Below are 13,705 nucleotides of genomic sequence, written 5' to 3' on the forward strand. Positions count from 1 at the left end.
GGTCAAAACGCGTCGAAATTCAAATTTCACAAAAAATCGACCTGCGATCGATCGTCACAAGTGGTTTACTCGAGTCCTCGGCAAATAACGGTGCAGGCGATGCGAATTGCAGCAATCGGACGCGTCGACTCTCCGAATCGCGAAGCTGGTGCGCGCAGGAGTGTGAATTGTGCAGAAGGCCACCCTAAGGCTCGGGAAGGTCCTATAGGAATCCATTTTGGGTTTCCTCATGTCGGTTTCATCCTTCTAAGCGTTAGAAGTCGATACCACACACGCGAAACTCCAAAAGAGGACGGAAACGGGTCGAACTAAAACGAGGCGGGCACCACTTCTAAGGTTCTAAGATAGTCGCAGGAAGACCCCTGAGGCTAGATCCTAACTCCTACGAGAAAAACTAGACCTCACGAAAATTGAGGTCAACACCCCAGACTCGACAGTAAGCTCAAGTGATTAGTCTCTAAAAGAGAATCGTGAACCCCATGCAAAAGTTAATCTAAACTCAAATAAAATTGATTCGCACGTCACCACCTTCTGGCTGTGTTAAGAGCATGGTGAGCATATCACCACCTTCCAGCCGTCTTGAGACAATAGTGAGCATAATATTTTCAATAGGTGAAGGATATTAGATTCTTCATTCTTTTATTCTTCTCGCAGTGATCTGTCGGAGAGACAAGAATCGAAGAACTACATGTACACCGGTCAAAATGCTCTTATGAGCTGTTGCATAGGTTAAGAAACCTAATTGGTTTAGGGAGCCCGTCATTTCTCATGTATCAACTGCAAAGGTTGACCCGTTGAGGTGATTTGCCGGCATCACATGTCTAAGGGTACTTCCCAGCTGTCAAGGTTGACCGCTCAGATGATTCGTTGCCTCATTTATCGAAGTTTGACATGTACTTTGATCATCATTTACGAAGAAACATTCACGTCCATTTATAGATTGACATTTGTGACATCATCTTCATGAATAGACCCATACGGTACTAAACTTATTTAATAATCTATCTTTGTAACTCAGAGATGGAGGGGGAGCCATCGAAGATCATTATAAATGAAGGCTCTCTCTCCTTCTAAAGAGACCTCATGAGCCTATCTCTCTCTCCCTTCTGAATCTTCTAAAGGATCAAGGGAGAGAACTTCTGAAGCATACATCCATCATCTTCCAAAACATTATTTCTTCACAAGTCTCCCCTATGAACACACGCATGATATGCGACCTGATGTCCTAAAAGGATTCAACAATAGATTAAGATTCCATAGCGAAATGTTAGTAGGATTATTCATGACTACAATGATGCATTATTAATATGTTGTGCATATCATGCACGATATGATGGGATGTTTCTATGATTGTCAATTTATTAGCTAATCAATTCTCAACGGTCTACATGTTTGATAAGTAACCTATAACTAATGATAGATATTGGAAGGTTCCTGATTAATTAATCAATTAATCGTCGATTTCAGATTTATGGGATGTTTAGTTTGCTGAAAATGAAATGCAATGTTAAAAGTTTGCATGGTTTTATCATAAAAAATTTTAAAATACTTTTGGTTTGTTTGGTTCGTTGTAAAATAAACAAAGGATTTTTTTTAATGAAGTTTATTGAAAAATAATGCATTTCAAAATAAAATTTTGGCAAGCTCTCGAGCATTGGCTAGTGGGGGGGGGGGGGGGGGGGGGGGGGGGGGGGAGGGGGCGGTGGAGGCGGCAGCTTGCCTATTTTACATGAATGGTGTAATTAAAATTAGACCAAATTAATCGAATTCTAAATTCAGCCAAAATGAACTACGGTGTAAAATTCAAATTCATTCATACTTTATATTGTATTTGTAATTCTTCATACTAAATCCATGCAAAACAATTAGAGTACACCACAAATTCACTCAACCAAACAACCCCTTATGCATGCATTAGTTCATGTCTAGTGTGCCTCAGTTATATGAATTTGGCTAGCTAGGTGAAGAAATTATAGATAAATTATATGATTTTGATGTCAGAATAGCCAAGAAAAACACTATCATATGAATAACAAGGATAATCATGTGAATGTAAGCACGTAGTAGAAACATGATATTTAATATTGTGAATTTCAACGTATGATATTAAAATTTGAATTTAATCCCTTGAAATCATTGCAACATTTTTATGCATATTAGCACTCATTATTTTCTCTCTTTTATCAACCATCTCTCGCCTACAGAGTTCGATTGACAAAGCTGCTCTTCCATGGTTGCAAATTCAATGCAAAGAATAGAAGTAATAAGAGCAAGGTTTAACTGTAAATTAGTTCTTGTAGATAGTTATATCAAATATTAAGTTTTCTATCTAAGAAAAAAAAAAGTAATATTTAGATTTACATATTATTCCAAAAGGATGGAGTTATTGTTCGCTAGAAGAATGGATAATGAGCTATTTCTTCAACTATATTGATGGAATAAAAATATTCAGAGAAGAATGATAACTCAGTCATGTATGAATTTAGATATTACAGAAAAGTGAGTTAATACCTGGTCACCACAGAAGTTCTCTAAGAACTTCTGGGTAACAAAAACCTCTCCTAAAGCTTGCTTATAGCTCTTTGGAGAAACTCTTTGAATGAGCCTTGCAAAGAAATTTGATACCTGAGTCCATGCAAAATTGGATATTAATTGCACTGTAAAATACAGCACAATGTTTAACTGGAAGATTGATTCAGAGATGAGCGGAAGTCACAATCAAAATGTATATAAAACTAATTTAAGACAAGGGCTGCTCTAAGCTTAAGGGTTTCTACCTCAGGTTTCCCAAGCAAGTGAGCAGCTTTGGTAGATATGTCTCCATACAGCAGATATCTGCAAAATTGAGATATCGTAACAGGTTAAGTGTAGAATAATCAATACAATAATGCTTTAAATTCGGTCCACTCAACAGTTCAAAAAATAGAGAAATAAGTGTTAAACCAAATCAAAGAAACAGCTCTTTCATCAAAACTCATGATTTGCAAATGTACAACAACAAAAACAAAACCTTTTTCCCACTAATTGGATTGGCCATATGAATCCTTTTTCTCCATTGTGTCCTATTGTGTGCCACATTTTCATTTAATCCTAATAGATCAAGATCATTTTTTTATAAAACATGGCCGAGTCTTTTAAGGTCTACCTCTACCTTTCTTATCAAAAGTTAAATCTAAAACATATACTCATCTAATAGGATCATCAAATGGTAGGCGCTTAATATAACCGAAACACCTAAAAAGACACTCTAATCTTGTCTGTCACTACTGCACACAAACCCTTTCACGGATACACGGATATATTCGGATATATTCGTTTCGCATTTTGTCTCTAAGTATAAAGCCACTCATCCATGTAAGTGTTCTCATCTCAGCAACACTTAACTTAGTTTTATGCTTCTCTTTCATAGGCCATCATGATTGTTTGACAATTTTTTTTTTAAAAGTAATAAGCAACATGAGAGAAACCTCATAAAAGAATATTATAAAATGCAAAATTATGGAACAAGTAATACAAAATAAAAGCATATAGAAATGATCATGAATAATTTTACTATATGTCAGATATAGACAACCACAAAAGAGAGAATATAAAGAAAAACACATCATTAGAAAGCAAAGAGTTTCATGAAAATAATGAAATGCACAAATTTTTATTGCAAAAATAAAATATAAGCGTAAGAAGTACATGATTTTTTCATCAATTTGTCATTTGTGATGGCGTAAATACTTTATCAACAACATCATTATTAATAGTCTCATTCCAACTATGTGGGATCGGCTCTATGAATCCTCATTTTTCAATTGCTCTTGTTGAGTGAAGCTTGAGGTGTAAATGTATATTCTTCAGAAACCATTTTTAAATCCTCGAGCCCCTTCTTCCTAATTCTTTGAGACCAACTTTAAATACTCCTTGAATAGGGAATCCCTTCCTCCTATTCCTCTAACACCAATTTTATATACTCGTATAATAGGCATAGGCATGATTTCTGCCATTTTGCCATTTATGCGCAAACCATCCAATACTATTTTTAATTACCTTATCTAATAGATATCACTCCAATCATTCGTATAATATAATCATTCATTGACTTTCTTTCCTAATTTTTTAATATATCTATCGCATTTTTTAGAACAATTATCTTAGATATCAACAACATTTTTACCAACATTAACATTCATACAATGTAGTAGACTTGCATAGAATTTTATAAAATTTAACTTTAAGTCTCCATTATATATTTTATCACACGATATGACTAATATCTTATCCATTTTAATGGTTCGAACTTAAATTAAGAAACATGCCTTCACCATCTTATTTGTTGGCCTAATTTATAGCACCCACTTTTCATGCCTCACAGGAGCTCGCCATCCCCATATTTGGCTTAATCTTTTGGTTTGCTTGTTATTGGAGTTAGCTCATTCAATGGTTGTAGATGTTAATGGGCTTGTTGATGTGAATAGGCCAGAGAACATATGCAACAGTTGAGTTGCCTTACATGCAATCAACTATAGACACTAGAGCATTTACCGTCGCATATCTCCCAACCCTCTTCCAAATATTTGATGGGTGATATTTAAAATAGCTAAACTTGATTGTAGTATATTTAAAATTCTAGAAGGATGGTAGTCTGATTGCAAAATTTATGGAATAACGAAATGAAACAATCACCCATATTCATGAGCATAAATCCATTACTTTGAAAACTTGTTGTTTGAGCATAGAATATACAGAGTATTATAACAAACAATAAGAACAAACATATCCTTGGTAACAACAGTATTGTCAAGGAAAAAGAAAACCTTTAGAATATGCTGTTCTATAAGACATGACATATTTTTAAAATGTCAAATGAAGCAAAAGAAAGTTTCTAGAATTTTGAGAAGCCTTGAACAAATTAAGAAATAGAATCATGAGAAAAACATAAGTTGTGGCATCTTAAAATTTTAAAATATGACAATAAAATTAGCTACTAAAAAAATAATATATTGACAGTTTATTAAAACCCAGACTGTAAATAGTAGAAAGCAGAATTCAGAAATATAATCAATTAAAATATTAGAAGAGAATGAAGTGACAAAAATAAAATAAAATAGAAAAGGTTTATGAAATTCCATGATGTAAACCTCTCTTGAGCCCTGAGTGGGTTGTGCAGCCCATATTTTGGACACTTGGATAAGCTCTCCACAAATGGCTGCAAAAAAGCACACTATAGCATCAAATACAAGAAGACGGAAAAAGAAAGGGAAAAACATTGTCTCAAAAATTCAAGCTTATTATTCAAGGTGCAAAAGAAGAAGACGAATAGTCAGATAAAAAAAAAATAATGGTAAGAATAAAATAAAGGGAAATTTACATGCATACCACCGAATTCCTACTTTCTTACATATCTAACACCTAAACTTTACTTCTTACATTTAGACCACCCAAATTTTTTACATTGCATAAAAAATACCACTATCTTACCTTTTGAAAAGTGAAAAATACCTTTTCATGCATAAGCAAGGTGGCATATATGTAAAAATAAAACTTTAGTATTAGATATGTAAATATATAGAAATTGTGTGGTATGCAAGTAAATCATAGATTACCTTTAACCGTTCTTCTGGCACTTCTGCCACTTTGATGAACGGTTCTCCGTTCAATGGATCTAAGATAGTATTCCATTCAGTAGATGTGTTCCAACTACCCTGCACTGAATAAACATTGCCAATGCTCATTAAAAATAATTTCATCAATTCCTTAGGACAATTAGAAGATGTATGAATAGGACCCTCAATTTCAACTTAGTGTAGACTCTCTCATTAGATTTTGGCTCTCTGCCACTCAAGATAAATTTTTATTGAAGAATCCAATTTAAAAAGGGAAATTTACATACATACCATACAATCCTTATGTATTTATCTAGCACCTAAACTTTCATGTTTACATTTAAACCACTCTGGTGTGATAACCATGTGCAAGAAAATATCTATTTCACTTTTAAAAACTAGGTGATGGTGGTTTTTTGGACGTGATATTAAGGATTTCAGAGCTATGTATGTAAATATTGAAGTTTTGGTGTTAGATTTGTAAATATATAAAAATTGTATGGTATGTATGTAAATGCCCCAATTTAAAAATAGTATGGCATGCCCTAAATATACGGAGTGTACATAAACTAGTTAAGCTAGAAAAAGTATGTTTGGATGAAAGCAAGCATGGAAAACACAATAGTGCATTTTAGATTAATCATGGCACTATTTCATGCTTTCTCATGGCCAGGCTAAGATAAAACCAAGGAAGTTTTACATACACACCACTCAACTCTTAAGTATTTACATATCTAACACCTAGACTTCAATTACTACATGCATACTGCCCTACCAATGCATGGAAGATGTATTTCGCTTACGCAGGGATCCCTCCTGCACTTACATAGAGAGTCCAAAGCAAGGGCAAGATTGTATCCTGCACGCAATTTTTTTTCCTGTGAACATCACTGACAACCATTATTCGTGCCTAGACCAAACCGATCAAGGTTTTTTCGAAGCTCTGGAGTTGGTTTGTTCTCTTAGGTCAGTCCTAATTATCCTATTATTATATTTTTTTTTTTCTAATGTTTCAGGTTTACTTTTTGGGTGTTCTGCATTGGGACAACAGTCGTCATCCATGCTTCCCTTCTATATCCCATAATTACATGCAGTGTTTCGGTTGTATTTTTGTCTCCATGTGGTATGTATCTTCCCTATACCCTTTTACATCCAGCTCGCTTCACTTTCAAGCCTCCCTCTTCGATGCAGGACTTCCCTGACAGCAGCCCTTTTGTTGTTTTTCAACAAATATTCTTTGTTCGGCCCTTCCTTTTTGTTGTCATTGTAGTTCCAGCCCTCCACCTTCACGGACACTGTTGTTCAGCTCTTCCTCTTTTCTGTCACCGCCATTTCAGCACTCCATCCTTGCTTCCATCATGTTGGGCAGCCCTCCCACAACATTCCTTGTTGTTTCCTTGTCCTCCGACATCGCAGAAACAGCCGCCTTGTTGTTTTCTGCTTGTCAACCGACATTTTAGCCCCCGCACCTCCTTCCAAACTTTTTCCGACCGCCACCCCTAAATTTTAACCTATTAGTTTGAATTTATGTTGTCAGTTGTTGCAATTGTCAGATTCTCATATGCTGGTTGTAATTTCCAATTTGATTTCCACAATAAAATTTGGTTTTCCTATTATTATTTGGTTAACTCCGGAATCATTCACTTCTTAAAAGTTAAAATGGCAGTATTTTTATGTGATATGAAAGATTTGGGTGGTGTAAATGTAAAAAAACAAGGTTGAGGTGTTAGATATGTAAATCCTTGGGAATTGTGTGGTATGTATGTAAATGCCACTAAAATCTAATGGAAGGAGGCAGGCTCTTACCCAAGTTATGTACCTCCGCAGGGTGAGAACCTGAAATTTCGTCTGAGGCTATGGTAGCAAATAATAATGAATGTGTACACCTTCTGCAAAATTAGAATATAAATATGAATCAAAATCAATAACTACATTATAAGCTTAAGCCGCCATAAAACAAACTATAAAAGGTGCATATGTTAGCCCATTCTCCTCTAAAAAAGATGCATCAAAGATCATTATAATCACTGAAGCTTGGGAAAATAGAACAGTATGCAGTGAAAGGAAATTCAGAGGGTCATTACTAATCGTAGGAAGATTTACATATATACCACTTAATCCCTACGTATTTACGTATCTAGCACCTAAACTTCTATTTTCACATAATGCGAATCTGTAATTCACTTTTAAAGTTAAAACGGCGTATTTTTTTATGTGATATGAGAGATTTGGGTATTATAAATGTAAAAAACGAAACTTTAAATGTTAGGTATGTAAATACATATAAGTTGGGTGGTATGTATGTAAATCCCTGCCAAACCGAACTTCAGCTTTAAATACAGTAAGATTCATAATTTCAACAACAATGACTGGCTTCGTATAAACGAAACTTCGAAGTCATAAATATGAGAACAATTCATGTAAACTAGCAAAATCAAATGCCTAAACTAAACAGCAATCAAAATACTGCTTAATTGGCAGCATATACAGTAAAACGTGTAAAAAACCATAGCTCATCTCTCAGGTGGAACATGCGGTAGCATAAAGATCAATAAGATTTACACCAAGAAAATAAAATTTCTTCAGTGGGGGTTGTATTTTAACGGGGCGTCTTCTTTAAAGGAAGGCCCGAATCTCTCCCAAGGATGAAGGCCGACATTGGCCTGATTTTAGTTTCCCCTGAGGATGATATTCTTGACTATTCTTATAACTTGACAGAGCCACATACAAACAACGAAACGGAATATGAAGCCTTGATACTTGGATTAGAATTAGTAAACCAAATGAATATCAAAATGATCAAGGTTTATGGGGATTTCGAGTGCATTATTTACCATGTTTTGGGAACTTTCAAAGTTCTCAAGCTGAACCTCTTAGTTTATCATAAGAGAGTTATGGCATTACTAGAGCACATCCCTGATGCTACTTATGATCTTATGTTCCCTCTACAGCAAAGTTGACGATCTACCTAAGCTTGTTAAGCAACTGTCGAGTGCTAATTGTGACCCCATGACCGCCGTGATCCAAGATCGAAACCTTCCCAGAAAGTAAAAAGTGTCATTATCGGATCAATTGCACCAACACATTCAATGCGCCGTCACAAAAAACGCGCAACAAACCATCCGAATTGCAACTCGATTGATTTCCTTTCTTAATTATGCATCCGATGGCGATGGGAAGTATACCTGGAAGTGAGTGAAGCAAAAAAGAAACCGTTCGCCGCTCTTTTGGCCTCAGCTCGGATTACACTGCTACACCTAAAACGAAACATGATGCTGATTGCCGGAATTGGGATTGCCCAACTGCTGCAGTAGAGTTACAAATTGCGTAGTGGAATGCTTCTGCTGTAGGGTTTGAAGTAGCAGGAGTTGGAAGAACTCGCTGCTGGTTTAATGCGGGAGATTGATCCACCTATTTCGAGCCCATTGGAAGAACTCGCTGCTGGATGAGGGACGCTTCGAGTCCTCCGCATGCTTTGGCAGCGCCTGCAAGGAGATGAATTATAGTATACGTTATTATAATATATTAAATGTTAAAATAAGGATAATATTAATAAATTTTAAAATGGAGATATTATATATTATTGAGCTATAATTTTTTAAAAAAATCATAATAAGATGATGAGCATATTTTTTTACTATTTTAATAAATAAATATTTTCATTAGATGTAGTTAAAATAACATAAATGATTTAATAATTAATCTTTTTTTTATAACTTATGTGCTAGAAATTTAATGATGATCGCATGAGAGATTAATGTCTTAGTAAACAAGCATGGCAACAAAAGAATAATTGAAGAAGATAAGTTTTTTTTTTTTTTTTGAGAAAATCTAAAAGGTGAAAATATCATTGGTTGTAGCCTTATTAGAATTACTCTCTATTTATTTGAAATTATAAAGATTCGCAGTTATCTCTAATTGGAGAATAAGTTTACTGAATTTTGACTGGGTTGCATATATTAGGCAACAATAGCCTGAAAATAATAATTAAGTTGTAATATGTTCGCAGTAGTTGACCACAATAGCTGGTAGTGGTGGTTGGTGATGATTGCATGATTAATGGCTCCAAGTTTAATTCATATATGTGAAATTAATTCTTAGTTGTCAAGATACGGTCCGAAAACTTTGAATTTACGAAGATGGGAACAAATACCAGGATAATGAAAAATATTTTTAAACATTAGTATTATTCTGCATTAAAATTCAACTATGAGAAAGTCATTAATCCATAAATAAAAATTGTGGACAATCATTTAACTAATACATGTGATCATTCGATGAAACAGCAACCGATACATCACCAACAAATCAACATTTAGCATGAATCTTGAGGAATGTCAAGATTTCGAGATGATATTTTTAACAAGAAATATTCAAGCCTTAAATTATTTTAGAGCTCTGATTTCAACAACTTATGATATTTTTAATAAGCGGTCATTCACAGAAATACAAAAGGTCAAACCTCTCATCATAGATTTTCAAACCAAAAAAAAAAAAGAACTGCATGAGGGAAAAAAACACTTACAAAAAGCGTAAAAAAAACAATCAATATTAAATACACAATGAACTAAAATAAACATTAACTATATAAAATACAAATACAATAAACAGTGAATCTCTACAACAATCATTGCAGTCAATAATATGATAATAACTCCAATCAGCTTCCAACTATTGTATTTGTAATTTATTCCCTCAACTATGTCGCCTCGCTAACATCTTCCTCATTTTTAGTACAGGTATCCAGAACATCATTTTCGACCTGTGAGAAAGACTGTCTGAGACGGTACTCATATGCATCGATAGGGACTTGTTCATGATGTGTGTCTGTCATACGGAAGTCATTGTCGTTGGAGAAGGATGTCGTTGAATATAATTGTGAAAAGTCATTGTGGCAATCACAATTTACACATGTTTTGGAAACAGATTAATTGACACAGTGCGAAGTATAACTCATTTCTTATTTCAAACCAAAAAAAAATTCTCTCAATGATACCGCATAAAGATGAATGTCTTTTATTGAACATTTATTTCCTACTTAGAGTGAAATTTTTGGCTCGCTCAAAGTCAAGTATGTGATATCTCCTATCAAGATAAAACTTGAGATACTCTCGCTGCAACGGTTATCCAATATCAACAAAATATCATTACTCAATATGGATTGAATGATTAATACTAAGGGAAAAAATTTATGAGAGTAGCTCGGTCTTAAGCAAACCTGTGGGTGGATGTGAGAGGTTGCATTTTTTTATTTTGTGCTACAGCTTTGAAAATTCGATTGTAATGTGCACTGTCCTCTCAGCTGGTCAAGACAAAACTAAAGCAGCCACATACCACGCGCGACATACTGTTGCAGGGACCCACAATGGTCAATGAATGGAATATTTTCATTTTTTTATAAAACGTGCATCAACACATGTTCCATCAATTGCTCTAATAAAATTCTAGAAATATAACAAACTGTTACGTAATTATGATATTTATTTGAAAACTGAATGTAATAAATACGATAAATTACCTTAAAGTATGGCATATGCCACGCATTATATGAAATCTCTTTGAGGATCCGTTCGAAGGTAGGATATATTTGTTTTATGACTTATGAATAAAAACTAATAAGTGCATTCAACCCTACTGAAAATTATCTAAAAATCATTTCGGATGAGTGTTGAAATCGCTCCATAGATCCTCTTATTGATTCATTTTGCGATTAAATTGTATTTTTTATGTAGACGTTTATTGTCAGCACATCTCGCAATGTCATTTTGAATGAGTCATGAAATTCATGATTTCTGTGTAGTTCCTTCAGCAGATCGGTGAATACCGCCCGTGTCATGTGAAACATATTACTAAATTTCATTGGGTGGCACAATGAGATTTATGTTGTCAGCATATGAGGATGCATGTAAGGGCAACACTCTATGTACATGTAAAGCATACGACAAAAACAACTCTCCTTCTGCTTTTTGCTCTAGTTGTATCATGTAATTCGATATCAAAGTGGCTAACACATAAGCATCAATGAAATATCTACAATCATATAAGGTTACGGACAAAACCAACACAAGCAAATAATTTTGCAGAAGTAAATAAAAAACACAGTGAATAATAAAAAACTCTCAAGTGATATGTCCAAAGCAGTCTAAATATCTGAAACACATAAAAAAGCTCAAAACACAAAAGAATGTCTCATGGGAATCTAATTAAAAAAATGCTTCTCAAATGTCCATGTTCCTATAAAAGTATCGTAGATAAGTCATCCTACGATCAATGGGCATCATGATGAATAACTCTCTCCAGTTCGGATCTTTTAGTAACTTCATAGAAAACAAATATAGTAGTATGACCTAAAAAATTTTTGGAGATGCATGTAGAATTTGTACAACCCGCTGGATTAAAGTTGTTTGAGATGCACTGAAGACACTGGCACATGAAGCCGTCAATTGTAATATATGACTTATAAGTAAAGCAGCTTTCATGTTCTTTTTATTTTCAACCCGAGATGCTTAGAGTGACTCGTGGACTCAAGCTCATGGAGGTCCGACCCCGAACATTCAGCGGAATCACCCGTTTGAACGTTGTCAATACACCCCCCAAACATACGATCTAATTTCTCCTCAAACTAAGGATCGATTCCACTGTGTTCATTTTTTTTTTGCAACAAACACCACCTACAAATTCATATAACATGTAATTGAATTTAAAAACAAATTAAAAATTGACCAAAATATGAGACAATAAAAAAGTGTTCACCTGAAGTTTATTTTCTCACCACTCATCTTAAGCACCAATTGCTTACTTCACCGGATCCCACACCAAGCCGGTTGATTGCTTCAATTTCTTCTAGATTTTTCAATCATTATTTAGATGATCCCATTTGTTTTTTAACTACACCCTATCGTACTCTCTGCTTATACATTCCTTGTTTTTTTTAATAATATTTTGCTAATCATCCTTGTTCAAATAGGTTGTCGGCCTATTTCCCATATCAACCTCCTTGAGGCAGATGTCGTAAAATATTAATTTTGTCTCTTCATCTCACATTGCAAAAGAATCAATATTATTTGTCTTAACAATTATATTACTAGTATGAAAAAAAAAAATTATTAACATAAATAGGAATGCCACAATATCGCAAATCAAAGAAAATTCGGAATTCTGCAATATTGTCACCACGACCTCCACAACAACACATCCACACACCGACACATTTACCACACCATCAGCACCATCTTCACACAATAATATCTCCATGCAAATATAACCACACACTAACCATCACCTCCACACAGACACCACCAGGCATCACACAAACACGAAAACTTTCACTAGACACCACCACCTCCACACCAACACCTCTACACGCCGACACTTCAAGACAACAACACATCCACCCACCATCAGCACCGTCTCTACACGTGAACACCTCCATAGGACCACACACTAACCATCACATCCACAACCACACACCAACACCTCAACACAGACAAAACCACACATTAATCATCACATCCACAACCATGCACCAACTCCTCCACACAAACAACACCTCCACACACGACCACTCAAACACCACATAAACACCTCCAATACCACCAAAACCTCCGCACACCACCATACACCACACAAACACCTTCAACCCTACCACCACCACAGACACCTCAAAACACCACCACACAGACACCTCCAATACCATCAATGCCTCCACATACCACCAAAGATAAAGATAAAACCCTTCAACACCTCCAACACCACTAACCCTCTTTCAGCCATTTCTCAAATTCTCACTTATACACCATAGGTAAGATAAAACCCCACCCCATATTTTTCGTATTGGCTACTGCATACAGAACATCTGAAACATTGTTACCATCAAATCAAACACGATCTTCCAACAATTTCTCAACATTTCATTCAAACGTCCAAACTAGAGATAAAACCCCAACCCATATTTTGCATCTACTGCAAAGTACATGCATGACACTTGAAACATTGCTATTAACAAATTAAGTACCCTCCTTCAATCATCTGTGAATTTCTTACTAAAACACCAAGGATAAAGATAAAACCCAACTCCATCAGCCACACATTCGCAAAAATTGAATTCTAAA

At 34.9% G+C, this 13,705-nt stretch overlaps 1 protein-coding gene across 1 annotated transcript in view; it reads right to left on the reverse strand.

Moving 5' to 3' along the window:
* Positions 1–9,078, reverse strand: part of LOC110018068 (probable aldehyde dehydrogenase) — a gene marked incomplete at its 3' end in the record, with an annotated part of 30,250 nt that extends 21,172 nt beyond the window's left edge. The window contains 6 exon segments of the mRNA XM_020715290.1: positions 2,512–2,625; positions 2,778–2,835; positions 5,130–5,197; positions 5,595–5,698; positions 7,401–7,483; positions 8,780–9,078. Of these exon segments, the coding sequence (XP_020570949.1) occupies positions 2,512–2,625; positions 2,778–2,835; positions 5,130–5,197; positions 5,595–5,698; positions 7,401–7,483; positions 8,780–8,865 (513 nt within the window).
* Positions 9,079–13,705: the final 4,627 nt, after the last annotated feature.

Source organism: Phalaenopsis equestris, unplaced genomic scaffold, assembly GCF_001263595.1.
Source record: "Phalaenopsis equestris unplaced genomic scaffold, ASM126359v1 Scaffold000002, whole genome shotgun sequence".
NCBI lineage: Eukaryota > Viridiplantae > Streptophyta > Magnoliopsida > Asparagales > Orchidaceae > Phalaenopsis > Phalaenopsis equestris.